The sequence below is a fragment of the Tupaia chinensis genome, unplaced genomic scaffold (genome assembly GCF_000334495.1).
Source record: "Tupaia chinensis unplaced genomic scaffold, TupChi_1.0 Scaffold144010_1, whole genome shotgun sequence".
Taxonomy (NCBI): domain Eukaryota; kingdom Metazoa; phylum Chordata; class Mammalia; order Scandentia; family Tupaiidae; genus Tupaia; species Tupaia belangeri.
The window spans coordinates 1,520,880-1,546,289 of NW_006203862.1; the positions used below are offsets into that span (position 1 = coordinate 1,520,880).

Consider the following 25,410-nt stretch of genomic DNA (forward strand, 5'->3'; position numbering starts at 1 on the left):
CCATATGAACTTACCATTGAAAGTAGTTAGATTATTTAAGAAATTGTGTGATCAATACAATGTGGGTGGAAAAGGAATAGAAGACAATTGTAGACACCAGAGACAGTGGGAGAAGAGGGTGGGAAAGGACAGAGGGTCAGAAAGAGCGGTAGAAAATTTTGGATAATAATATGCATGATTAAGTCACTATGCAGTATATTCTAGATGGGAAATCACATTTTGTATGCTATGATGATGCTTAGGGAGAGAATGTAAATTAAGTTACAAAAAAAAAAGTTTCTGAAAAAAACGTCCATTCGATGACCGCAGTAAGATATATAGCCCCAGTACAAAAAAAAAAGTTTCTGAAAAAAACGTCCATTCGATGACCGCAGTAAGATATATAGCCCCAGCTAGGTGCTACTTTATAGGATGCCTAAAGTTAGACTTGCGTTCATGGAAATGTATAAATCAGCTGTGTTTGCTATGAAAATACTTAGATTAATTAAGATCTTTAGTAATACAATAAAAAATGGGGGGAAAACAGTATAGAAAGTAAACATAGATACCAGAGACAGTGTGGGAAGAGAGTGGGAGATGGCTGAGGGTAAGAGATAGGGAATCAAGGATGGGGTGGGGGGAAGCAAAACATACAGGAAATAAGAAATGGAAGATTATTTGTTGACAATAACATGTATGTTGATGTGCTTGATTGAGACAATATACAGTGTACTCTGGATGGAAAATCTCATTTTGTATGCTGTAATGATGTACAGTGAATGAACGTAAACAAATACATTTAAATTAAAAAAAAAAAAACCTAAACTCTCTCTAGGTAGTAAGTTTAGATTCAATTTTCTTCTCTTAAGGTTCCCTGCCTTTCATTATATGATGTCTAGTATCTTGAAAGCTGTTCTTTCATGTATTTTTTTTCTTTGTTTCTGTAGTGTTTCAAGTTGAAGGGTAAATATGGTTCCTATTAAAGCAAGGGTTTTCTTTGCTCCTATGCTATAATATTCATAATTTAGTATCACTGTTACCAGTCGATGATTGTGTATTTGATAAAAACACAATTACTTTGAATGTTTGCATACTTTTTATGAATGAGCTTTTAGTCTAAAGAATCAGAGTCTAAGTCCTGGGTATTCCCTCAAATAGTTGTGTGGTCTTAGGTACAGAACTTCAATTCTTTGGACCAGTTTCCTCATGCAAAAGATGAATCAAAAACCCTACCAATTTGGCTTTAAACTGTGTGTTTATGTGCTTATTTTGGTTGTGTCTCTTAACAGCTTATAACTGTTTCAGAATGCTTTAAATGCCATGCAGTTTATGAAAATCAGGAAATATGTGAGAAATGTAAGAATCTATTTCCTCATCCTGTCACCTGAGTGTTGACATTTTTTCTGAATTAACATACTGTACTGGCTACTTAAAAATAATCTAATTAGAAAGTCATAAATATTAAGTTTCTAGAAATTTTTCTTTAACTTTCTAAGTAAACCTATGGAGCGTCACAACTTTTTTGTAAAAAGCAAGATAGTATTGCAGATTATTTCCTTCAGAAAAGCTGAGAATTAAATTTTACTTACATGTTGCAAAATAAAGGCTTAACTTCCATGATGGATGACTTTTAAATTAAGAAGTGTTTATTGAGGGTCTCCTATATTTTGAACATTTTACTATGCTTGATCATGAGATTGAAGAGAAAATCCTAGAAAAGAGATAAGCTCTTTGTCCTTGAGGAATTCAAGGCTGACTGGGTAGAGAAGGAAGAGGGAAAAGGAGGAGTTTTTAATTTACCTAGAGATTCTGAAGGGGGGAATGTCTCATAGTTATTAGTGGGGGCACCACTTTTGGTAGAATTTCAAAGGTTGAGAAGGCAAGAAAAGTACATATACAGATGTGAGACTATGGAGGAGTCTAGAGTTGAGAGAGTGTTGGTTAGTGTGACTGTAACATAGGACCTACACAGGGAACAAGGAATGGCTAAAGGTTAAGCCTAGAAAGGTTGAAGCTACTTCATAATAGGCCATGTGGTTGGCCTGCAGGTAACGTGGTGGTTAAGGCTGCTGGACTCCCATGTGGCCAACTGCAGTTCAAGTCCCAGACCTGGCATCTTGCTTTCTCACTTTCCCTCTATTTCTTTCTGGTGAGTTACAAGTTCCCTATAGCTAAATTTTAAAATAATAAATAATTCTTAAAAAAAAAAAAGGATATGTCATGTGGGAAGATATGTGTGTGTGGATATATATATACACACATATATATATAGATAGATAGATAGCCTAAAAATGACACAGGGAGATTTCTTTAGACTATTTTGGTAGTGGTGTGAAAAATGGATTAGGGGGAGTCACTAGAGAGAAAAAGCTCACACAACAGGACCTAGTCTTTTTTTTAATTCTTTAATTTGCCAGAGGGTACACATGCTGACCGGAGAGAGACAGAGAGAAAGTGAAAAATACCTCTCCACCCCTCGACCCAGCCAGGGGAGACAGTCACTCTGCATTCCCTTCTCTTGGGATTTTGGACATACACACACAAGCACCCAGTGTGATTTTCAAACCTCTGGGTTCTGAAATCCAACTACACAATCAGCCATGTAGCATCCAGCTGCCTTAACCTCCACACCACTTGCTGGTCCAACAGGACCTAGTCTTTGCTAGGAAAGAAAGGAAGGTACTAAAAATAATCATGCAAAAAGATTCTTGACAAGGAATCTGAGTTCTTAGTACTGGACTGGACACATCTCCTACCCAGATTCCAAGTGAATAAAGAGCCCTGCATGGGAAATTAGTTTGGAATTTTGGTTCAGAACCCTTTAAATTGAAGAGTCTGGCATTCCTACAGTAGAAATGGCACGTAGACCATGAGAAGACAGAGCTGGAGCAGTATCAGAGCCAGCCGTGTGGGTTTGGCAGCCATGAGCCTGAAGAGGGTGGTTAAGCCAAGGTGGAGAGCGAGATAGCACAGAGGAAGCTTAAGCTGGGCCTCAGAACTCTACGGAGTATGCATGTGTGGGTCAGGAATACAGTGTGAGACCCTGAGAAGGAACAGAGTAGGAGGTAGCAGGACTGCTGTGTGCAGGGATAACGATGGCAGACTTGGGGAAGATATGGAAGAGTGAGAACTGAAATGAAGCCACTGGATCTCCCAATTGGGCTGACAGGGGGAGCTCTGGCAACGGCATGTCTGGAATACATTAAGTATTTAGAGAAAAAGCAAAAATTTATTTCTGGCCAAAATATCACCACAAAGCCCATCCATTTTATTTTTTACGAATTATTTATTTAATTTTATTGGTTATTATTATTTTTTAATTTGACCAGAGAGAGAGAAAGTGAGAAAGCAAGCCACCAGGTCCGATACTTGAACTGTAGTTGGCCATGCAGGAGTCCAGTGCCTGCCTTAACCATCCTGCTACCTGCTGGCCTTGTATCCATGCTTATATAGCTCATACAGTCCTTGAAAATCTTTTTTTTTTTTTTTTGAATTTTTTTACTTTTTTTTTTGAGAGGTTTTTGCTATAGGGCACGGGCACTCGCCAGACAGACACAGAGAGACAGAAAGCGAGAAATCACCCCTTGGGGGGATGGCCACGCCACAATCCCTTCTCCTCCATTCTCCTCTTGGAATCTTGGGCACACATGCACACACGCCCGGTGTGAGTTTAAGCCACCGGGTCTGGGACGCAAACCGCGGTGGACTACATGGGAGTCTAGCAACATAGCCATTACGCTAACTGCTGGTCCCAGTCTTTGAAAATCTTAATCATACAAGGAGACAAACTTGTACTGGGAAAGGATATGAGTTTGTGTCATTAAGGTGGCATTTCTATGACTACAGAGTTATCACCATTGTATAGTGAAACTGGATGTAGTGGATTAAGTATATGAGAATGATGACCCCAAATCTCTAGTCAGTAGTTGTTTCTCAGAGTTTAAGAAGATGGGGAAACACTGGGCGCGTGTGCGTGCGTGTGTGCCCAAGATCCTGAGAGGAGAATGGAGGAGAAGGGATTGCGATGTGGCCCTCCCCTCTGGGGAGTGATTTCTCGCTTTCTATCTCTCTGTCTGTCTCTGTCTGTCTGGCGAGCGCACACGCCCTATAGCAAAAACCTCTCCAAAAAAAAAAAAAAAAGATGGGGAAATATGAACATGTAGTAAACTTAGATCTCTAGCCAAGAGTTCATTTTAGATACTTTTTTTTTTTTAAGAGATTTTTGCTTTAGGCCGCGTGCACTCGCTGGAGAGACAGAAAGCGAGAAATCACCCCCCTAGGGGGATGGCCGCGCTGCAGTTCTCTCTCCTCCATTCTCCTTCTGGGATTCTGGGCACGCATGTATATGGGTATGCACACACATGTGCCCAGCATGGGTTTTAAGCCACCAAGTCTGGGACTCAAACCACTACATGGGGGTCCAGCGACATAACCATTACACCATCTGCTGATTCCATTTTAGATACATCTTTATAGGTATCCAGGAGACTTGCTTATCTAGCTAGGTATGTCTTTAAAGAGTTTATATATATCTATAAAGAGACTGGCAGGTGGTGGGTGGTTGAGGCACTGAACTCCCATATAGCCGACTGTGGTCTGAGTCCCAGACCTGGCGGCTTGCTTTCTTACTTTTCCCTCTCTATCTCTACCTCAGTGTCTCTCTCTGGTCAAATTAAAATAAATGAATAAATAAGTAAAAGTAAGTGAAGAATTATTTTTTTAAAAAAAGAGTTCATATGACTAAGACTCATTCTGTGTGTGCTCTTTAGAGAACTTTCTGTATTCTATGAATTTGGTAGTTGAACTTAACTTCCTCAATAAGATTACAAAAGAACCCCCTAACAGATGTTTCTGATTACATAAATGTTCATACAGATACACGGTCATCTTTTTTATCCTCTCCCTGGATATTTTTGTAGTCCTTTGGATTCAGTTAACTTTTTTTTTTTTTAAACTAAATGCTGATTAAGCAGAATTAAACTCTAAGATGAGAGGCTGTATGACCCTTTTCTGGGACCTGTAAGAATCTGGATTCTCCACTGTGCTGCCTCCCAATAAGCAGGAGGAAAGAGCCCTGTGACAATAGGTTCCAACAAGAGATATGGTGGAAGGTGGAAAGAATAGCAGAAGGATAGTGGTAAGGTAGGAAGTAGGTATTTTTTGTGATAAAGACGTGAATTTGTCTGAGAGCTGCAAATGGAAGGCTTAAGTATTTTTCACTATCACTTGGCCAGTAATTCTGTCCTAGTGATATACCAACACTCTTTTGAAGGGACACTATTGAATATGCATGGTAAATTTCTCGGTCCACGGGGCAAATGCTAACAAGTTTAGTAATGTGTCCACAGCCTTCCCAGCTAATCTTCTGCTGGCAAGAGAGCCCTGTGAAAAGACAGATGCAGGATGAGCCCTTTATATGAAAATCACGCTGACCTCACTTGATAGTTATGTGGCTGTGCAGACAGCCTCATCGTGGGTAGCAGGTAGCAGGCTGGAATTGGAGCCCTGAGCCAGGAGCTTTGCCTTATCACTCAGATTTTCATCCTTTAACATGAATTTCAAATATGGCATACAATGAGCTGTATTGACAAGTCTAATTCTTCCCAATCCTGTTTTTTTTTTTTTTTTTCTGTATGATACAAAAAAATCTCTCTCTCCTCAGAGAGACAGAAAGTGAGAAATCACGCCCCCCCTACCCACCCACCCCTCAGGGGGGATGGCTATGCTTGCAATCCCTTCTTCTCCATCCTCCTTTGGGGATTTTAAGCATGCATGCACACATGTCTGGTGTGATTTTTAAACTGCTGAGTCCAGGACTTGAACCACAGTTGACTACATGGGAGTCCAGAAACATATCCATTACACTACCTGCTGATCTTCCCAATCCTGTCTTAAGTGGGTTAGAATTACTCTGTTGGTGGAAACTGTTATAACTTCCAGGTACAATTTCACATTGTGGTCCCTAATGGCCTTTATCGGATGTGATTAGATCCACACTCAGATTTTTTTTTTTTAAGAGCATAATTATGGTATATTTATTTACTGAATGCAGAAGTTAAAAATAAATAAAATGCAAAAAGGATTTTTTTTAAAAAAGATATCTATATACAAAATTGACAATGTTTATTTGTTTTTGTTTTTTTTCATTTTTGTTTTCTTATTATTCAGTTGTGGTATGCTATTCCAGGATCCATTGTTCCTGTCAGCTGGCATTCCTATAACCCTTAAGGGTTTTCTTTTTCCCTCTCCTCTCCTCTCCCACCCACCTTCTACTCAAGATTTTTTTGATGGTGGAATGGCTTTATACCTGTGGGTTTTGACACATAAGCACCTTGCCCCTTAGGGGTATAGGAGGCCCCTCTCGGCACATTGGTAGCTTTGGAGTTAGAATTTCTCTGTTTTGGCATTGGCTTGTAGTCTCTTTAGAATGTACACCCACTTCTTTGTTGGGTGAGTTAGCCTAACACCAGTTCTAGGAACTAAAACCCTGAATCACTCATATTCTTTGCAGTAGCACAACCTAATTGATAAACATACCTTACAATGGAATGTGCTGCTCAGCTCCCAGGCACTGAGCCGAACACCACATATGAAGTGGGTGTCCTCTCCAACCACAGCCACGTCCCCATGCTGGAGCCCTGAACTCTCCTGCACTGAGTAGGAGCACTGCAGAGATTGTGGATAGTCCTCACCCACTTCAGTGTGCCAGCGCCCCCTGTGCCCTGGCTACTGCAGCTTCTGGGGACCAGAATACCCTCTTTCTTGCCATCCACACTATGATGGAGCGTGACAGGGTGTATGTTCTCAGGAAAGAGCCCTGAAATTCGTTTGTCCTGGGAACCTAGAAGCTATAATATTGAAGTTCAGGGATTTTTTTTTTTTTTTGAGGTAAGTAAGAGCTACTTATATTTAAGAGGAAATGTCTTCTGGTTTAGGTTTCTGAATTGCGTAGTGCTGGGTTGTATTGGTGGCCACAGTAAACATCACCATTAGCAACTCGATGTGCTTCCTTTCGTGAGGTTAATTTGTGAGAACATTGGTTCTGCTAGATTTGGTTCCGAAATAAGGTAGATGTCCTGGTGGTTTTTACAACTGTCAGAAAACTAAAACTGATAGATGCCTGAAGTATAGTGGAATGATTAAAAAAAAAAAATCAACTAACATAAATTTGGAGGACTAAGAAAATAAATGTCTCATGCCATCTGCAGGGCATGGAAGAGAGATCTACATACAAGGATTTCTTTTGTGCCAAGAGTAATGAGTTGGTGTGTCCAGGGTGTAGTTTTTCTCATTTTATTCCAGTGCTGTCCAATATAACTCATTGCAGTACTAAAAATGTTCTAATCTATACTCTTCAGTAGGGACTAGGGAACTTAATTTTTTATCTTATTTTACATGTATTTAAAATCTAAATAGCCACAGTAGTAGCTACAAGAACAGACAGTATGATTTCTGCAAAGGGTGTCATTTTCCTCCTTTATGAGATTTACAATTTTTTCTGTAATTCCATTTTCTTTCCCTTTCTTAAAGTTTCAACATTTTTCACTTGGCCTCATGACACTAATTTAGACATATGAAGGATGTTTTATCTGTGGGCCAAGGTAATGATTCAATTAAGTTATTCTACCTAATCATGTAGAAACTTCATTGATTTTTGATGCAGTGTTCAAATTGAGATTAATATAAATAAAAGGCAACCTGCTCTGTAAGCTAAAATCCTACCTTATCTAGGATGCCAATAGAAGACCAGGTTAGGGTGAGGGCACATTTATTTTGGTTTCTAAAAGTGTGAACTTCCATAGAGTGTTTTGTGTGATTCTGTGATATGAACTACCTTTTTAAAATTTTGCTGTAGGACACATATACTTGCTGGAGAGAGGCAGAAGTGGGGGGTGAGAAAGCACTCCCCATGGGAGACAGTCATTCCAGAATCCTTCGTTTTCCATTCTTTTGAGATTTGGGGCATGCACACACATGTGCCTGGCATGCTTTCCAAGCTGCTGGATCCGGGACTCAAACCTGCAGTCAGCTGTGTCAGCTCCAGCTGCCCTAACCACCATACTACTGGCTGGCCCTCCATATTTTAAAGTGCAGAAGGGGCTTATTGTGAAATGGTATTAGGCATTTGATATAACAGTAGGCTAGACAACTAAAACATTTCCTTTTGGGGACATAAGGCAGTTCAATATATCAGTAGTCATCATTTTTAAATATCACCATATCTGTAAAATATATACACAAAAGAATACACATTACCCAGTGCTCCCCTAGAATTGCTCAAACATTACTACATAGAACAGTGCATGATATTATTTATTTGTTTTCTTTCTGAGTTCTGAACACTTTCCAATTTATTACAGATGTACAAGATCAACTTTTATAGAAAGAAAAAAATCACAAATGTATTCTTTCAAAATTCTGAGAGAGAGAGAGAAGGGAAAGAATCTGAAAAAGCTTTCAGATTGCTATGGGAATGAAATCCTAGGCCCAGCTACGTGGTACTACTTGTAGTATCATCATTACACACGTCTAACATGGGAGGGCACCTTAAACCAAATCTTGAGGCATATCAAATTTCTTTATATCTGTATTAAAATTTCTTAGTGAATTTTCCACTGTTGTAAACACCGCTGCTCTTTTGGTCTTTCTCAGGTGTTCTCTGAAACTTTAGAGGAACTTTCTCAAGTATAACCTTGAATGGAGAACTGCCTATTAGTGCTTTGAGTCTTGTAGAACTAGATTGTTTCCTGGTTAAGCACTATTTTTGCCTTCAGGGAATAGAAATTAGGAGGTCTGTTTTTTTTTTTATTAAGAATTTATTTACTGTTATAATTTGTTTAATTTTTTATAGGGCATGTGCACTCACCAGAGAGAGATAGACAGAGAAAAGAGACCGAAGGAAGTGAGAATGCAACCCGCCAGGTCCAGGACTCGAACCACAGTCAGCCATGTGGGCATCCAGCACCTTAACCACCATGTCACCTGCTGATCCCAAGAAGTCAGTATTTCATAAAATGTCTATCTAGCCCTCAAATTCTAAACTCTCTGAGACCTTTACCCTCAAGGTAGACTATCAAAAAAAGAAAAATTATGTTAAACTAGGGGTTAATGCCATTTAGAGACTTAATATAAACCTTTAAAATTTGAATACTAATAACTTATCTTAATCTTTAATGCTCAAAGTATTTTACTGTCTACTCTATATTTAGCATTATACTGAGTACTTAGGTCATCCTCAACATCATACTCAATTAAGATTCTTTATTTTTATTGGCATAATTTCAGATCAACATAAAGCACCCAACCCTTGTTTAAACCTGCATTAAATGACTTAAGAATTATTGTGTCCAGGTGGTTCCTAGCAACACTATAGAACACATAAAGCAAAGTACATAATAGTCTTTTATATGTGTCTTTGTCCTTGATTCAACAGCTCAGAGATATTAGTGATTCGTATCCTATTTTTATTTGTTGGCCTTTTAGCAATAGAAATCTAAGCAATTTTAATTTTTCATTTGTAGGAAAAGTAGTGTGCATTTAAAATATGAGTGTCTTGCCAAGTGGTTGGATATTTTTATTGTCTTATTCTGTCCCATTTAGAAGGATAACTGATGAGTGCTGTGCTGAGCAACAGTGACCTTTAGTCGCCTCTAGGGATTTGAGATCTGTAGACTGAAGAATAGAGTTTACTCTTTTTGTTTCTTTTGCTACTTCTGAGGTGGTATGTTTGAATTAGTCACTATCCAACCCATTTATTGGGTTGTCAGGAAAGTCATGCTGCATTTTTACATAGAAAAATATGTCACTACTTTCCTGATGACCTAATATAATGTGTTTTGGGTATATGCTTTCAGAGTTGTGTGTGTAGTGTGCATGAAGAAATGTTGCTGGAATTCTGGGTGTGTAGACTAGCTGCTATTCAAAGTTAGGAAGCTAGTACAGTTTAATCCTTGGAATCAGTGCTGTAGTACAGAAGGACCTCTGTATCTTTTGTTATTTTCTCTTAATTGTTGTCTGTTTCTTTCTTTGGATACAGAAAGGAAGTTTAAGATGGGAATAAAAAGTCAGAAATCATGAAATAATTGTGATCTTATGTGTTTTATATTGAGAAAGCATTGTCTTCATTCATCATCTAGATTCCTGGACGAAATTTTATTTCAGCTCCGATTTAGCTTTTAAAAATCCAGGTAATAGGGGACTGGCAGGTGGCATGGTTGTTAAAATGATAGACTTCCACATGGCTGCGACTGCAGTTCAAGTATTGGAACCGGCAGCTTTGCCTTCTCACTCTCCTTCTCTCTCTATCTCTCTGGTCAGATTGAAGAATAATAATAAATACAATTTTTAAAAATATTCAAGTAATTATTTGAGTGCTTGATCTAGAATTGGAAATAAACATAAATGTATTAAGGCAATTATGAGATTAAATAACGAAAACCTAAGAGGTTCAAGAAAAATGTTGGGGGCTAGCCTGTAGACTGATGGTTAAGGGAGTCGGATCCCACATGACTGACTGCATGGTTCAAATTGCAGCTTGAGTGACTTGAAAAACATGCTAAGTGTGTGTGTGTGTGTGTGTGCATACGTGTGTGTGCATGCATGCCCAAAATCTTGACAGGATGGAGAAATGGAGTAGGAATCATGATGTGACCATGACCCTTGGATTTTGTGGGGGTGCTTTCTCCCCCTCTCTCTTGCTCTCTGGCAAGCACATGCGTCCTGTGTCAGAATTAAAAGAAAAAAATGTTTAGAATTGATGCAGAAAAAATAGGGTGACTATGATGAGCACTCAGAAGTCTTTTTTTTTTTTTTTAAGAATCATTTCATATAACTTTATTGATTTAATTTGTCCAGAAAGGGACAGAGAGAGAGAAAGCAAGCCACCAGGTCTGGAACTCAAACCACAGTCAGCCATATGGAAGTCCAGCACCCATAAACACCACGCCACCCGCTGGCCCCCTAGAAGTCTTAAATTCTAGTTAGAAAAATTTCAGGAAATTCTTAAGGCTTCAACTGAGTTTAGATTTTATCAAAATGTAAGTTTCTCTTCATTAGTAAATATCCTGGTGTTTTTTCAGTTTCGTTTGCTTAATGAGACCATGGAAAGCTTATTTTTTAATTAAGGAGAGTTATGTTTGTTAATATTTTAAATGTCATCCATTTGGCTGATATTTAGAACTTAAAATGAGTTTGAGTTTTTGTCCTTTTGCACTTCACGCTTTAAACTTGTGAGCTAAGTGATTATTTTTTTAAACTAAGAATTTCAACTTTTTCAAAACTAAGAAACAAAAGCTATTGCAATTCAGCTTACATAATTGCTACAAAAGTTCTTGCTCCTTTTGATAATAGATAAATGATGGGGAACCAGTAAAGCTAGGAAGTAGATTTTCATCTTTCTTTTAAAAATATGTTATCTGGGTAAGAAGATAACTCTGGTAGCCAGTGATGCCAAATAGAGATCTTGAAGCCAGTGAGTGAAGGAGGAAGATTCTGTCTAGCTGAAAGTTGAGAATACTGTATAGAGGGGCCAGCAGATGGTATAGCGGTTACATCACTGGACTCCCACATGGCTGACTGCTGTTTGAGTCCTGGACCTGGTGGCTTGAAAATCACTCTGGGCACATGTGTGTGTGTGCTTAAGATCGCAGGAGGAGAATGGAGAAGAAGGGATTATGGTGTGACTATCCATCCTTGGGGGGGGGTGGAGGGAGAGGTGATTTCTCACTGTCTCTCTCTCTCCAGTGAGCACAGACTCCCTCAGAAAAAAGCCTCTACCAAAAAAAAAAAAAAAAAAAAAAAAAAAAAAATGAAGGAAGAAGAATGCTACATAGAACAAGCAGACTTCATCCTGGGCCTAAGAGATGAACTGATTCATTTATTTAAATTTAGGACCAGGACTGATAGTTACATCTCAGCTTCTATGATACAACAGACCCCATTCATACAATTGAGGCAAAATAAATTTGAGAGATTTTCAGCCAGTATTCTAACCTTCCCTGCCTCATGTAGCTTACAACCATTGTATAAAAAGCTTATTATCACTTACTAAGATTGACCTTGAGCCCATGCAGGGCTGAGTTCAGATCCCTGCCCATTGCTTGTGGTCCTGGGTAGTAGCTCACTCAGCCTCTCTGAGCCTCTTTACTTACCTATAAAGGGGCTGATTGTACCTACTTTTACTCGATTGACCTAAAGATTAAGAACCATATATGGAAAGTTTATGGCATACCCTTTCTCATTATGCTTAAAGATAATTTGTTCTCCACTCTTAGGATTTTTTTCTTGTGTCTTAAGACTTAAAACCTGGTGGAACAAGAACGTTTAGGTATTTAGGAGTCACAGATGCTATCTGGCAACCTGTACTTGATATTGGGAATGGTTCCAAATTCTGCTGTCTACAGTTTTCAATCAGTTGACATTGAGTGATTCTGCAGTGCAGACCTCACATTTCTGGTTCCCAAATGAAGCCAGTCTTACTCCCCCCCCCCCCCTTTTTTTGTTAGTGGGCTTGTGTGCTTGCCAGGGAGAGAACAGGAGAAGAGAAAGCATCTGCGTGGTGAATGGATACATCACAACCCCTTCTCCTCCATCTCTCCCTCCTTTAAGGATTTTGGGCACACATGCATACATACCTGGTGTGTTTCTCAAGCTGCCAGGTCTGAGACTAACCACACAGTCAGTCATGTGGATCCAGCTGCCTTAACCACTGGGCTACATAGCTGACCCCTTGCTACATTCCTTAAACAAAATAATTATGATGGAAACTAAACTAATTAGTATGAAAACTAATAAAAGTTAATTGAAACTTTACTTTTGGTTGTTGTTTAAACTTGACGGGCTATTTCCTGTGGTTACTAACCTTTTTTCCTCTTCATATTTTTTAGCTGAAGGGCAAAACAATCTCTTAACTTACCATTTCAGTGATGGGGACGGCTGACTGAAATGCCTTTCAAGACTGGGCAGGCAGGCACAAATAAACAGAGCAGGCCAGGCAGACCAAGAATATGTACCCTAAAGAGCATTCTCACCCCACCCCCAGCCCTGCAGATACAGGCTTAGTGTAGGGTTTCTGGGTATTTGTTGTTAAAACCAAGAATCTGAGTTTGGATGTTTAAATATCAGGGTGACAGATGGTGGATATACAAAGGGACTTCAAAAAGTTCGTGGAAAATGGAATTAAAGTATGAGTCTATTTTGGCAAAAAAATTTGAAATCCATATGCATAATTTTTCCATAATACACATTTTTTCCTGAACTTTTTCTTTCTTTCTTTCTTTCTTTCTTTCTTTTCTTTTTTTCTTTCTTTTTTTTTTTTTTTTAAGATTCTTGCTATAGAGTGGTGCACTCACTAGAAAGACAGAAACAGAAAGCAAGAAGTCACCCTCCCAGAGGGGATGACCACACCACAATCCCTTCTCCTCGGGATTTTGGGCATGCACGCACACATGCCCCACATGAGTTTTAAGCCACCAGGCCTGAGACTCAGACTGCTGTCGACTATATAGAAGTCCAGCAAGGTGACCATTCCACCATCTGCTGATCCCTTCATGAGCTTTTTGAAAAACTAATATTGGCTTTTTGAAAAACTAATATTACTCTCAGCCAAACTTAAGTACATGTGTGGACTGTGGGACATCAGTTTTTCTACCTCTTCACTACAGTAACTTGGTACTTTGTGCAAAGGGTACTTTAGGTTTTTGCCATAGGGGAATGTACACTCGCCAGAGAGAGAGAGAAAGTGAAAAATAACCCCCCGGGGGGATGGCCACACAGCAGTCCTTTCTCCTTTGTTTTCCTGGGATTTGTGGTATGCATGCACACGAGCCTATTGTGATTTTCAAGCTGCTGTGTCCAGGACTCAACTGCAGTAGGGCATGTGTGAGTTTAACGCCTTAACCACCATGCCACCTGCTGGTCTCTCAAAAGGTACTTTTTAAGCATTTGCCAGAATAATCAAATTCCATACCTTTTCGCTTACATAGGGATGGTGGGTGTAATCTTTACTAATTTGTACCAACTATAATGATTTAAAACATGTAAGGGAAAACAAACGCTAGTTCTGATTGTACTCTGCCCAGAAAAGTCTTTATTTAATTTTATACATTCAGTGACTATATATCACTTAGCTTGTAAAGTGAATTTACTCAGCCTGAACACATCTCACACTAGTCCAGTTGAGGATAGTATAAATGTTTTTATCAATCGACAGCGGTCTATTTCTGTGTCCCATAAATGTCTTGCTTCTCTATTTTTAATTTATTTTCTCACACTCTCCCCGCTTCTTCCTCTTCCTACACTGTCTCCAGTATCCATAACCATTTTCCATACTTCTATATCCTCTATAATCTTTCAGTTTCTGCCATACAGTATGGAAAGTTGGTATATATTAAGTGGAGACATATAGTCTCTTTCATAATCTGATCTACTTCACTCAGCAGTAAATCTTCCATATTTGCCCACTTTCTGTCAAATGCCAGGTTTTTGTTGTTTTTTTTTTTATGGCTGAGTAGTATTTCATAGAGTAAATGAGCCACTCTTTTTCATTTCATTCAGCTGTTCGTGGACATGAATTGGTTCCATGTCTTAGCAATTGTGAATAATGCCGCAATAAACATGGATGTGCAAGCACTTTTTCGACTGAGCGTTTTCCTGTCCTTTGGAGTGGAACTGCTGGATCATATGGTAGTTCTATTTTTAGATCTTTGAGGAACCTCCATATTGGTCTCCACAGTGACTGGACCAATTGACTTTTCCAGTAACAGTAAAGGAGAGTTCCCCTGTCACCACAGCCCCATCAGCACTTTTTATATTTATTTTTTATTTTTTTATTTGCCATTCTGAATGGGTCAAGTGGTATCTCATTGTGGTTTTGATCTGCAGCTCCCTTTTGATGAGGGATGCTGAGCATTTTTTCATAGCTTTTTGGCTGCTTGTATGTCCTCCTTAGAGAGTTCTTTGTTCAGCATATTTCCCCATCTTTTAATTGGGTTGATCTTTTTTGGGGGGTGGGGGTTAAGCCACTTAAGTTCCTTGTGTATTCTGGTTATCAGGTCCTTATCTGAGACATAGTATACAAAAATATTCTTCCATTCCCAAGATTGTTGACTCACCCTAATTACTGTGTGTTTTGCTGTGCAGAAACTTCTTAATCTGATGTAATCCCATTTATCTGTCTTGAGGATTATTGCCTATGCTTTGGGGTCTTATTTTAGAAGTCTTTGCCTATCCCAATGTCTCCAGAGTTTCTCCAGTGTTTTCCACCAATAGTTTTATAGTTTATGGTCTTACGTTTAGATCTTTGATCCACTTTGAGTTGATTTTTGTTAATTATGACAGACGGGTTCAGATTCATCTTTCTGAAGGCAGATAAGAGTTTTTCCAGCACTGTTTGCTTAAGAGATTTTCTTTTTCCCACTGTATTGCCTGGGACCCTTCGTCAAAAATCAGTTGGCTGTATGTTTGGGGGTTTATTTCTGAGGTCTCTCTTTTGTTCTATTAGTCCACATGCCTGTTTTTGTGCCAATACCATGCTGTTTTGATTGTCACCGCTTTGTAATATATTTTGGGGTCAAGGAGAGAGATGTCTCCTACTCCACTCTTCTTGTGCAGGATTGCTTTGGCAATATGGGGTCTTTAATGAGTCTGGACAAACTCTATGATTGTCTTTTGTAAATCTGTGAAGAATGTCTCTGGTCATTTGACTGGAATTGTATATAATATGTAGATTAATTTGGGTAGAATCACCATTTTGATTGATTATATTAACTCTTCCAATTCAGGAACATGGGATTTCTTTCCACTTTTTTTGTGTTGTTTTCTATTTCTTTTTTTAGATTTTTATAATTTTCCTCAGAAAAGCCTTAACTCTTTCATCAGAATTCTAGCAGGTATTACTATAAATGCATCAGTATACTATGCATTATGAATATAATATGGTTTCAAAGGGCGGAAGTTGTGTAAAATTACTAATGAGAAACCAAAAATAACTTGTTGAAATCCCTAAAATATCACATCGATGTCTTTATGATGGTGGTTTAACTTTCAAGAAGTAGAACTTGTACTGGGATTGTTGATGAGTCCCCCAAGAAGTAAATAATCTACCTTACCTAGAATCCAGATAGCCTCCTCCTTAAACTTAACAGTAAGCCAATTGAGAAATAATTCTTTTTTCTATTTTTTAGAGATTTTTGCCATAGCGCATGTGTCCTCACTGGAGAGAGACAGAGACTGTGAGAGAGAAAGTGAGCTATCACCCCCCAGAGAGGTGATGCAGTCCCTTCTGCATTCCCCTCCTGGGATTTTGGGCACTCATGCAAGCCACCGGGTCTGGAACCCGAACTGCGGTCAGCCATATGGGAGTCCAGTGGTGTAACCATTACACCATCTGCTGGTCCCCAGGAAATAAATTTTAAAATGAAACTTTTTTACATCTGTAATTTACCTAATCTTAGCTTTGAAACACATCTTTCTGAAAGTAAAATTTGTCAAAATGGGCATCTTGACCTTTCTGTGGGATAGTAAGTAAAATAGGGGAAAGAAGGACCAAAAAGTAAGAGTTCCTGTCCTCACACAGTGCTACTGTTGACCGATTGTCTTCTGCTGGATTTCATATTATGCAAACAAGTACTTACTATGTACTGTAGCATAAGCAAATGTGTCTCCAGTTACTGCAGAGCCCTCCCAACCTTCATATTTCCTGCCTTTTTCTTCTAAAGGTTGCTCCAAGCTTGAGCCTGGAAGAATGTTAAATCTTTCTCACCCTTATTTTCAATAGGTGGAATACATGTTGGTATCTTTTGATCATGAAAATAAAAAAGTCCAGTTGATCCTGTCTGGAGAGGAAGTTCTTGAAATTCTACAAGAGAAGGGGGAAAGGACAAATCCAAAGTAAGCTGATGTACTAAAGGCTTGTTTTAGTGTTTCTGAAACTGGTAAAGCTACTAGAATACAGACTCGCTCACACTTATAGCAGGACAGGATAGCATAGCAGGTAAGAGCGCAGACTCTGTTTCTAGGTTACCTGGGTTTCAAATCCTAGTTTCTCTACGCAATAGCTAAGTGACCTTAGGCAAGATTTAATCTCTCTGTGCTTCCGTTTCCTTGTCTGTAAAATGGATTAGTAAGAACACTTCCCTCTAGCATGCTGGGATTAAATACACTAATATATTAAAGCACTTAGTATAGTAAGCTGAATAGAAAGCCTGTTCACTACTATTAAACTTTAAAAAAAAAAAATTGCCAAAACAAAACTAAAATTCCAAACTATGCCATAACATAAAACTTGCAGATGAGTTTGCTCGACTGGCACGGTCTTTTTACAGTATTTCTGTAATAGACAACGAGAGGAAAGGGGCTGTACTCCCTATCATCACCCACAGACTTGTTTTGGGGAAGTGGTGTTTCTGTTTGAACCCCAAGCATTGAATGTGTAAAGATCCATCTTCTCTCCTGCAAAGTGGACTAGCATATTCTAGACACTGAGCACCCTATGATGTTTTCAGTTAATTTATAAATATTTTGGACTCAATAGATGTTAACCTTTCAAGTAGTTCAAGAGCTATGGAGAATTAACATCATTTGTACCATTTCTAAATTCATTTGTATCATTTCTAAATTAAAATGAAAAACTTGCAAAATAAGCAGACTTCAGCTAAGGAATAAGATAGAACTAAAATGTTTCTCCATAGCCATCCTACCCTTTGGAGACCGGAATATGGAAGTTACATGATCGAAGGAACACCTGGACAGCCTTACGGAGGAACCATGTCTGAGTTCAACACAGTTGAGGACAACATGAGAAAACGTCGGAAGGAAGCTACTTCCGTATTAGAAGAAAATCAGGCTCTTTGCACAATAACTTCATTTCCCAGGTTAGTGTCTACGTTGACATGCCCCAGCAGATTTATCAGGGCTGTAGGTTAGAAGAAAGCAAGTGGTGACCCAGGCCTCTTACCCTCTAGTTCTCATACTTTACAGACCGTTCACCCTGTATGTACTGCACTCAGTAGACTCTGTAGGCAGAAAATGCCGGCCAGCTTCAGTTAGTGGGAGGGCTTCATGGGTGCACCATGGTAAGAGCACTTACCCAGGCTCCTGGGAAAGACCAGTGACTGTCATGACTGCTTATCCATGTGAATGTCTACCACAGGCATGGCGGAGAGAGCAGCATGCCTGCCCAGCCTCCTGGCCCTGTGGCAGCAGCTGAGTCTCCTGACGACTCTCATCTGCTACCTCATATACTTGTGCAAGGAGCACCTATTGGCGGGTGGTGCCGACAAGTCACCTGTGCTCCTGGTGCCCCATTGATGCCTAGTAACCACTAATGACGTGAGTCTTTAGGTCATATTTGGATATTGTCATCAAATCTAGTGTTATGACTGAAAGTCGATACGCATGGTGAAATTATGCCCTCAGCTTAGAATGAGGTCGATAAATATCCTGTGTGTGTTATATGCAGGACTCTATGTAAGAATGCACCCCTGCCTAGTCCTAAGTTGGATTTATCTATGCTAGAAATCTGTCAGATGGTGACAAGTAGATTTACCTCAGGGTTCAAAAGAGCAATGGAGGTTTGCACCACTGCCTAGAACACTTTGAACTATTTTTGTACCTTCTTTTCTGAAAAATGTCCATAAATAACACAGGCATTCAGAGTCATATCACTGGTTCGAGAGGGACATTTAAATGAGAGTTTTCTTTTTTTAAAATCTCCGTTGTCCTTTCTGCGTAAATCATCAAACATTTAGAGAAATATCTCTTGTTTTCTGTGATCCTTTCACTCCCACAAATTAAAAAACTTGGCAGGGTGAGGGCGGATGGGCTTGTTTTGGTAAGAGCTGGCACAGTCCTTTGCCCCAGTATTGAGAGGAGGTAAAAAGTCATGGACCCTGCTGTTCACTCAGATACTTGGTGCCTGCTCCAGCCGGGCGCAGGCAGAATGGGCATGCTGCCATGAGGGGAACAGATAGGCTTTCGGAGCTGGGGTTATGTGAGGGGTGGAGCAGAGATTAATCGGACACCCACAGATGCAGTGAATGTCAAGTTGGGGCAAGGCCATGGAAAAGAGCTGCAGAGCAGAGAGCCTGACGCAGCTACATGTTGGGCTCTGGGGGTGTGGGGAAAGGCTTCTCTGAAGGATTGTCAAAGGGGTATCCATAGTTCTAGGAGAGGAGGAGAGTGGCATGTGTGTGACCCACGTGAGCACATAACAGTCTGGGAATTAGATGAAAGCAAGTTGGCCATGTGACTAGGAGGCTGAGGACAAATCGAAAGTGAGGGCATCAGGGGAAGGTGAGGCTGGGCAGGTAGTTGGTGGGCTACCTTGGTTCTCCCAAAAGTAGGAGAAGGCCTTGGGAAGGTTGGGTTGGGCAGATAGCATCCCATTTTTATTTCTTAGCTCTCATTTGGGCTGTAGCATGAGAATGGCTGTGGAGCAGGTGTCATGACTTCAAGGATGAGTAAGGGGCTCCCTCGGGAAGATGGCGGTGGGATGGCTGAGCATGGGTGGTGGAAATGGAAGAAGTGGGTGTCCTGACGGATGGCAAAATCAGTGAGCTTGGTGGGGACAGAAGAGATTTCAAGGCTGTTGGTGTGAGTTGTTATGAAAACCTTAGAATAAGAGAGTAGACAAATAGATTGCAGATGTTATTTGACAAGGTGAACTGTAAAAATTTTTCATCTTACACTTTTCCTTTTTTCCTTACCATTACTGGGCTTGTATATTTCACTTAGCAAATTAAAAATAATGGGGTTTATATTTACAAGCCAAAATTGTTTAATCATATTATTTTTAAATTTAGGTATTTATATATGTAATATTGATATGTGTATTCTTCTGGGCCACAAAGTAAAGTTTTTAGTGAAACCTACTGTGTCCTTTCTTTTAATTATTCATTTTATTTATTATCATCATCATCATTGTATTGATTTGACCAGAGAGAAAGGAAAAGCGAGAAAGCAAACCACCAGGTCCAGGACTTGAACTATGGTCAACCATGTGGGAATCCAGTGCCTCAACCACCACACCACCTGCCAGCCCCCCTAGTGTGTCTTTTTGAAAAATTCAGCTTCTGTTTTTCCTCCTTTGCTCATGAAAGCGTGTTATACACGTTCATGGGAGAGGGAGCTAGAGAGAGGAGCACTGTCCGTAGGCTCTGGCAATGCCACACTCCTCTTCCTCCAGTTCTCTAGCCCAGCAGATCCTGGCATTCACACACATGCCCAGCATATCTGGGGTTTCAGACTGGATTCACCATGTGGGATCCAGCTTCTTTTCTTTTCTTTTCTTTTCTTTTTTTTTTAAAGAATTATTTACTGGGGCTGGTTAGGTAGCATGATGGTTAAGGCACTGGAGTCCTGCATGGCCAACTGAGGTTTGAATCCCAGACCTGGTGGCTTGCTTTCTCACTTTCCCTTTCTCTATCTCTCTCTGATGAAATTATAAAATAATAATAAAATAAAATAAATAAGTCTTTTTAAAAAATTGCTATAGTGTGCATATGCTCACCAGAGGGGAGAAGGGAGTGAGAAAGCAAGCCACCAGATCCAGGATATGAACCACAGTCAGCCTGTGGGAGTCCAGCACTTTAATCAATATGCCACCTGCTCACTCAGGGATCCAGCTGCTTTGAGCAGAGCATTACCACCTTGTCACAGATTAGTCCAAGATAGAGCTTCTTAGGTTGTTATGAGGGGAGAGTTGAAACAGAGGAATAAGTTTTGTTTTAAAAATCATTAATTTTTTTTAGGAGTTTTGTTTTGTTTTGTTTTGTTTTCAGAGAAATAGAAAAATGAGAAATCACTCCAGGAGAGTGGCTATGTCACAATCCATTCTATTTAATCTCCTCTCAGGATTTTGAGTATATACACACATGCGCCCAGTATGAGTTTAAGCTACTGGGTCTGGGACTCAAACTGCAGTCAACTACATGGGAGTCCAGTGACATAACCATTATGCTATCTTCTGGTCCCAAAAATCTATAATAATAATTTTTTAAATATTTACTCTATTTGACTTTATTTATTTATTTTTATTTGACTAGAGAGGGCCAGAGTGAGAGAGAGAGAAAGTGAGAAAGCAAGCCATCAGCTCTGGGACTCAAACCACAGTTGGATTTGTGGGAGTCCAGTGCCCTTGACCACCACGCCACCTGCCATCCCCAAAATCTATAATTTTGTAAAAGCCTCGCTACACGTATTAGGCAGTGATATTGTTTCTGGACTTATATGCAAAACAAGAGTACTTACTAGTTATTTACCTGTTAGAAGCATCCCCCTTTTATCTACATTATTTGGAACTGTAGCCCAAAACAGTGACCAAGAGATGATTTACATTTACATTGATTAAACGTACACGACATGGAAATTTCAGGCGACCATACTAGTGTCACTTCAAGTGCTCAGTGGCCACATGCAGTTAGTGACTACCGCCTAGGTCTGGGCAGTGCAGGTGTTAAACATCCCCTTTGTTGCAGAAGGCCCTGCTTTGCACTGGCGTGGGAGAAAGCAGTACTCTGTGTCTGATGGTCTGCAGGTCTGACTCTTCCTTCTCCCTGCCACCCGAACACATGCTCCTTCTCTCTTCACATAATCTGACTCAGGTTAGCAAGAATCCCCCAGATTTAAGTTTGTCACGCTGCTGAAGGACTTTTCTGAAGGTTGCAGGTACATAGTACATAATGTGCATACGACAGGAGTTCTCAGGAACTTTAGAGCTGGGAGCTGTTTTTCAGATAAGATCAACACTGCAGCTCTTGTTTACAAAGTGGATGTGGGCAGCCAACAGCTACTTCATTTTATAAAAGGTAGGGGTTGAGAATAAGGCACGGGTTAGTCTTGGCCCTCAAACCAAAGCTTCCTACCACTGATCTAAAACCCTGACAAGAGCTTCCCTTGTTTCAGTTTCACTGACTTTGTTAGTCTTTGTTCTCCCTCACTGCGCACTTAACATTGACCTTAAAACTCCCAACTTGGAGTAACTGGTGGCATCACTGCAGTGACCATGTGTGGGTTGAGCTTTATATTTCGAGAGCAGCGTGCAACTTCATTTTGCTTTGTTGGAATTAGAGCTCTTCTTTAGGTCAAGTGAGATAACAGGGTTGAGTTTCAGGCTTCAGAGGGAGATCTCAGGGGTGAGTGGGGACACCTACAGAGATACTACTACCTGTCCTTGAAGGACATGTGAAGTGACCTGCAGAGGCAAAAAAAAAAAAACCCTTCCAGATCCCAATAATGCCTGTCAGGAGGCTGGGGACAGATGGGCGATTGCAGTCGGTGCCCAGCAGCTGTGCATGCAGACTAGTAAAGTCAGTCATGGACCAGGACCACACAAGAAGATTTGCCGAGCAAGGTGACAGAGTTCCAGGTAGTGGCGGAAAAGGGGCACGGTCTTTACAAAACGCTATCTTTTTATGTACACAGAACACATATGTGAGGTGTTTATAACAGGTGCAGTGATGGCAAGGCTACATGTAATTAGTCCTGTCCCATCTATTTAGTTCTCCAATTTGTTGTAGATTAGGCTGTCCTGGGTTCACACTGCCCGAGTACAAACCCAACCCGGTCGAAGGAGGAGCTTCCAAGTCCCTCTTCTTTCCAGATGAAGCAATAAACAAGCACCCCCGCTTCGGGTGAGTATGGCTTTGTGTTGAAATGTAGATGCCCTTCACTCAGATCCCTGTCTTCTGAAAGTTTGATATTTCTGTCTAGAAATCCTTTTTATGCATATAATGAATTCTGGCTGCTTTCCTAAATAACCAGAGAAAACAGCAGACGTGTACCTGTTCACATGCTCAGTATTCCCAAGGGTACTTGATTGTTGCTTCTTGTATCCAGGCTTAATTTGTCTATTTCCAAGTCGTCTTAAAGTCACTAGTGGAGCCACTGTCTTCCCCTTTAATGAGCAGGTTCTTTCTGATCATAGTTCTGGAACCACCTATTTCACGAAGCTTTCCCTTCATTATTCTTTCCTTTCCCCTGCTTTGTAAGTTACCACCAATATCTGTGATCTCCTCTCACACTGAGGTAATGAAGTAAAATATGTACAGCATACACACACACACACACACACACACCTTCTCTACCTTCTATTAACTTCTAATTCTCTTAAGTTGTGGTTTAACTATTAGGTTTTATGTTACTTTGGAGCCTTACCAATCTCATCTTGGCTTCATACCTTAAGCTCTCACCCATTATTCTGTGCTTAGGCTCCTGACCCAGAGTTAGGGACACTGGCGCTTCTCCATGTTCATTTCTTTAACAAGCCTGCACACCTGCCACGGGCAGAGTCGTGGGTGGAGACAACATTTCCAGCTTCAATTGTTGTGTATTTAAAGGAAAATAAAAACATTCAGATCTACAAGAAAAGATTATGACAGATGTCAAAAGCTGGTAGTGCCAGAGGTCCTCTTTAGAGAAAGGAGGCTGCTTCTTGAGGAGATCAAAGCAGGCTTAGTATGTATGAGCATCGTCCAGTAGTAACGTAATGCCAACCACAGAGGTAATCGTACATTTTCTAGTAGCCATGTTGAATGTAAAATTCAGGTGGAATTCATTTTATGATATATTTTGCTTAGTAGATCCAAAATGTTATTTCAATATGTGATGAGTATTTTTAAATTATTTGTGCAAAGTCAGACTTCGTTTTTTGTTGTACTAAGTCCTCAAGATCTGGTGTGTATTTTATTCACAGCATGTTTTGGTTAGGACTAGCCACATTTCAAGCACGTAATAGCCACAAGGTGCCTGGTAGCTTCTGGGTCAGACAGCACATGTCTGGAGTATATTTATCACATTCATTCTACAGACCGAGGGAAGGGAGAACAGGGGATTGGGATTTCAGAGATGTCTGGGGAAATGAGTATGAAAGTCTTTGGAATTAACATGGGAAATGTTCGAAGTATAGGATGAAACCGGCCTTGATTTGGTAAGTTACAGGGAACTGCAGAAGCAGAGGTTGAGCAGGGGGAGACAGTGGCATTCTCAAGCCAGAGCCGAGAGCCAGGGGAACCTGTGGTGATGCAAACCTTCGTTCAGGAAGTTCCTTTAGTCTCTTGGCACACATGTACTTTCTGTAGGATTGTCTTAGGGAATTGGTTTGAGGTAGGTTTTGATTCCATTTACTTGTGTATGCTCAAATTCTTCTTTTACATGATGACTCGTAGGTGACTGATTTATGACGTTTGGTTGTCTGTTTTAGTACCCTAACAAGAAATATCCGACATAGGCGAGGAGAAAAGGTTGTCATCAATGTACCAAGTAAGTACATCGCAAGACAGTGGGGTGGGACAGATACCAGTTGAATCGTCATTTCATCCTTGACTTGCAATCGTTGTCTTTTCTCTTAACACAGTATTTAAGGACAAGAATACACCATCTCCGTTTATAGAAACGTTTCCTGAAGATGATGAGGCAGCAAGGGCTTCCAAGCCGGACCATATTTACATGGACGCCATGGGATTTGGGATGGGCAATTGTTGTCTCCAGGTATCGTTTCAAGTGTCCACAGAGGCAAAGTGCTCTCATCCTTTTCTATTGATGGTTTTCTTTACATGCGTGTGTTTTCTGTTTTAAAAAATCACAGTTAGGGACAGATGGTGGCACGGCAGTAAAACACATTGTTCTGAAAGACTGACCCACTTGGGAAAGTTCCAGGTTTGCATCTGAAGACCTCCTGAGTATGCTGGGCGCTTGCCTGTCATCCAGGGCTGGTCGAGGCTCGGGGTTGGGTCACATTGTCAAGACCTCCCCCTTATCTCTCCCAGGGAAGAAATAAACTTAATATTTATAAATAAAATTAGGTTGAGTGATAGCCTATGTGTCTTTCTGAAAACCAATGAAAATATTTCATAAATTCATTACTAGGAGTTCTGCAGAATCTATAGTTCACTCCAAGCACACGTTACTGTTAATTAATTTAAAATGCAGGATATTTTGTGGTTGCTCTCTTTTCTGTATGCCTAATTTTTACTGCCATCTAGTGACAAGCAGTGAGGTGGTTCCGCATTGTTCAAGTCTCTTGTTTCTGGAAATGAGCAGTGATGGAAGTGCTCCAAGGACTTTGCGATGCAAGGGAAGGGTTATTTGGACTTGAGATTTTTACATTTGAGCAAAGCCATCTGGTGGCATAAAAAATAAATATTTAGCAGCCTGTGTTTGCCTTGCCCTTGGTTAAGTTACACAGGGGGTAAAATAGTTTTTCTCTATTTACTCATTTAAACTGTTTCCTGGATCTGATTACATTATGGGTGCCCTGGCAGTGATTGTGCCCAGGCCACTTAAGATGGAGTGGAAGGACACATCAGCTGTTGGCTGTCACTACTTGAGTATCTGGGCAACTCACTCCTTTTGGCTCAGTTTTTCTCATCAGTTAAAAGAATTTATATTGGAGCTGGCAGGTGGCATGGTGGTTAAGGGTGCTAGACTCCTCCCACC

At 40.2% G+C, this 25,410-nt stretch overlaps 1 protein-coding gene across 2 annotated transcripts in view; it reads left to right on the forward strand.

The window, feature by feature from the left end:
• The window catches only part of GCLC (glutamate-cysteine ligase catalytic subunit), a 61,385-nt gene that overhangs the window by 16,999 nt on the left and 18,976 nt on the right, over window positions 1–25,410 (forward strand). Inside the window, exons 2-6 of one of the 2 annotated variants that reach the window (XM_006165712.3) lie at window positions 16,754–16,866; window positions 17,667–17,849; window positions 22,494–22,607; window positions 24,176–24,234; window positions 24,329–24,462. In XM_006165712.3, coding sequence (XP_006165774.1) covers window positions 16,754–16,866; window positions 17,667–17,849; window positions 22,494–22,607; window positions 24,176–24,234; window positions 24,329–24,462 — 603 coding nt within the window. The remainder of the gene's footprint in view (window positions 1–16,753; window positions 16,867–17,666; window positions 17,850–22,493; window positions 22,608–24,175; window positions 24,235–24,328; window positions 24,463–25,410) is intronic. The other variant, XM_014583031.2, reaches the window with a different exon arrangement.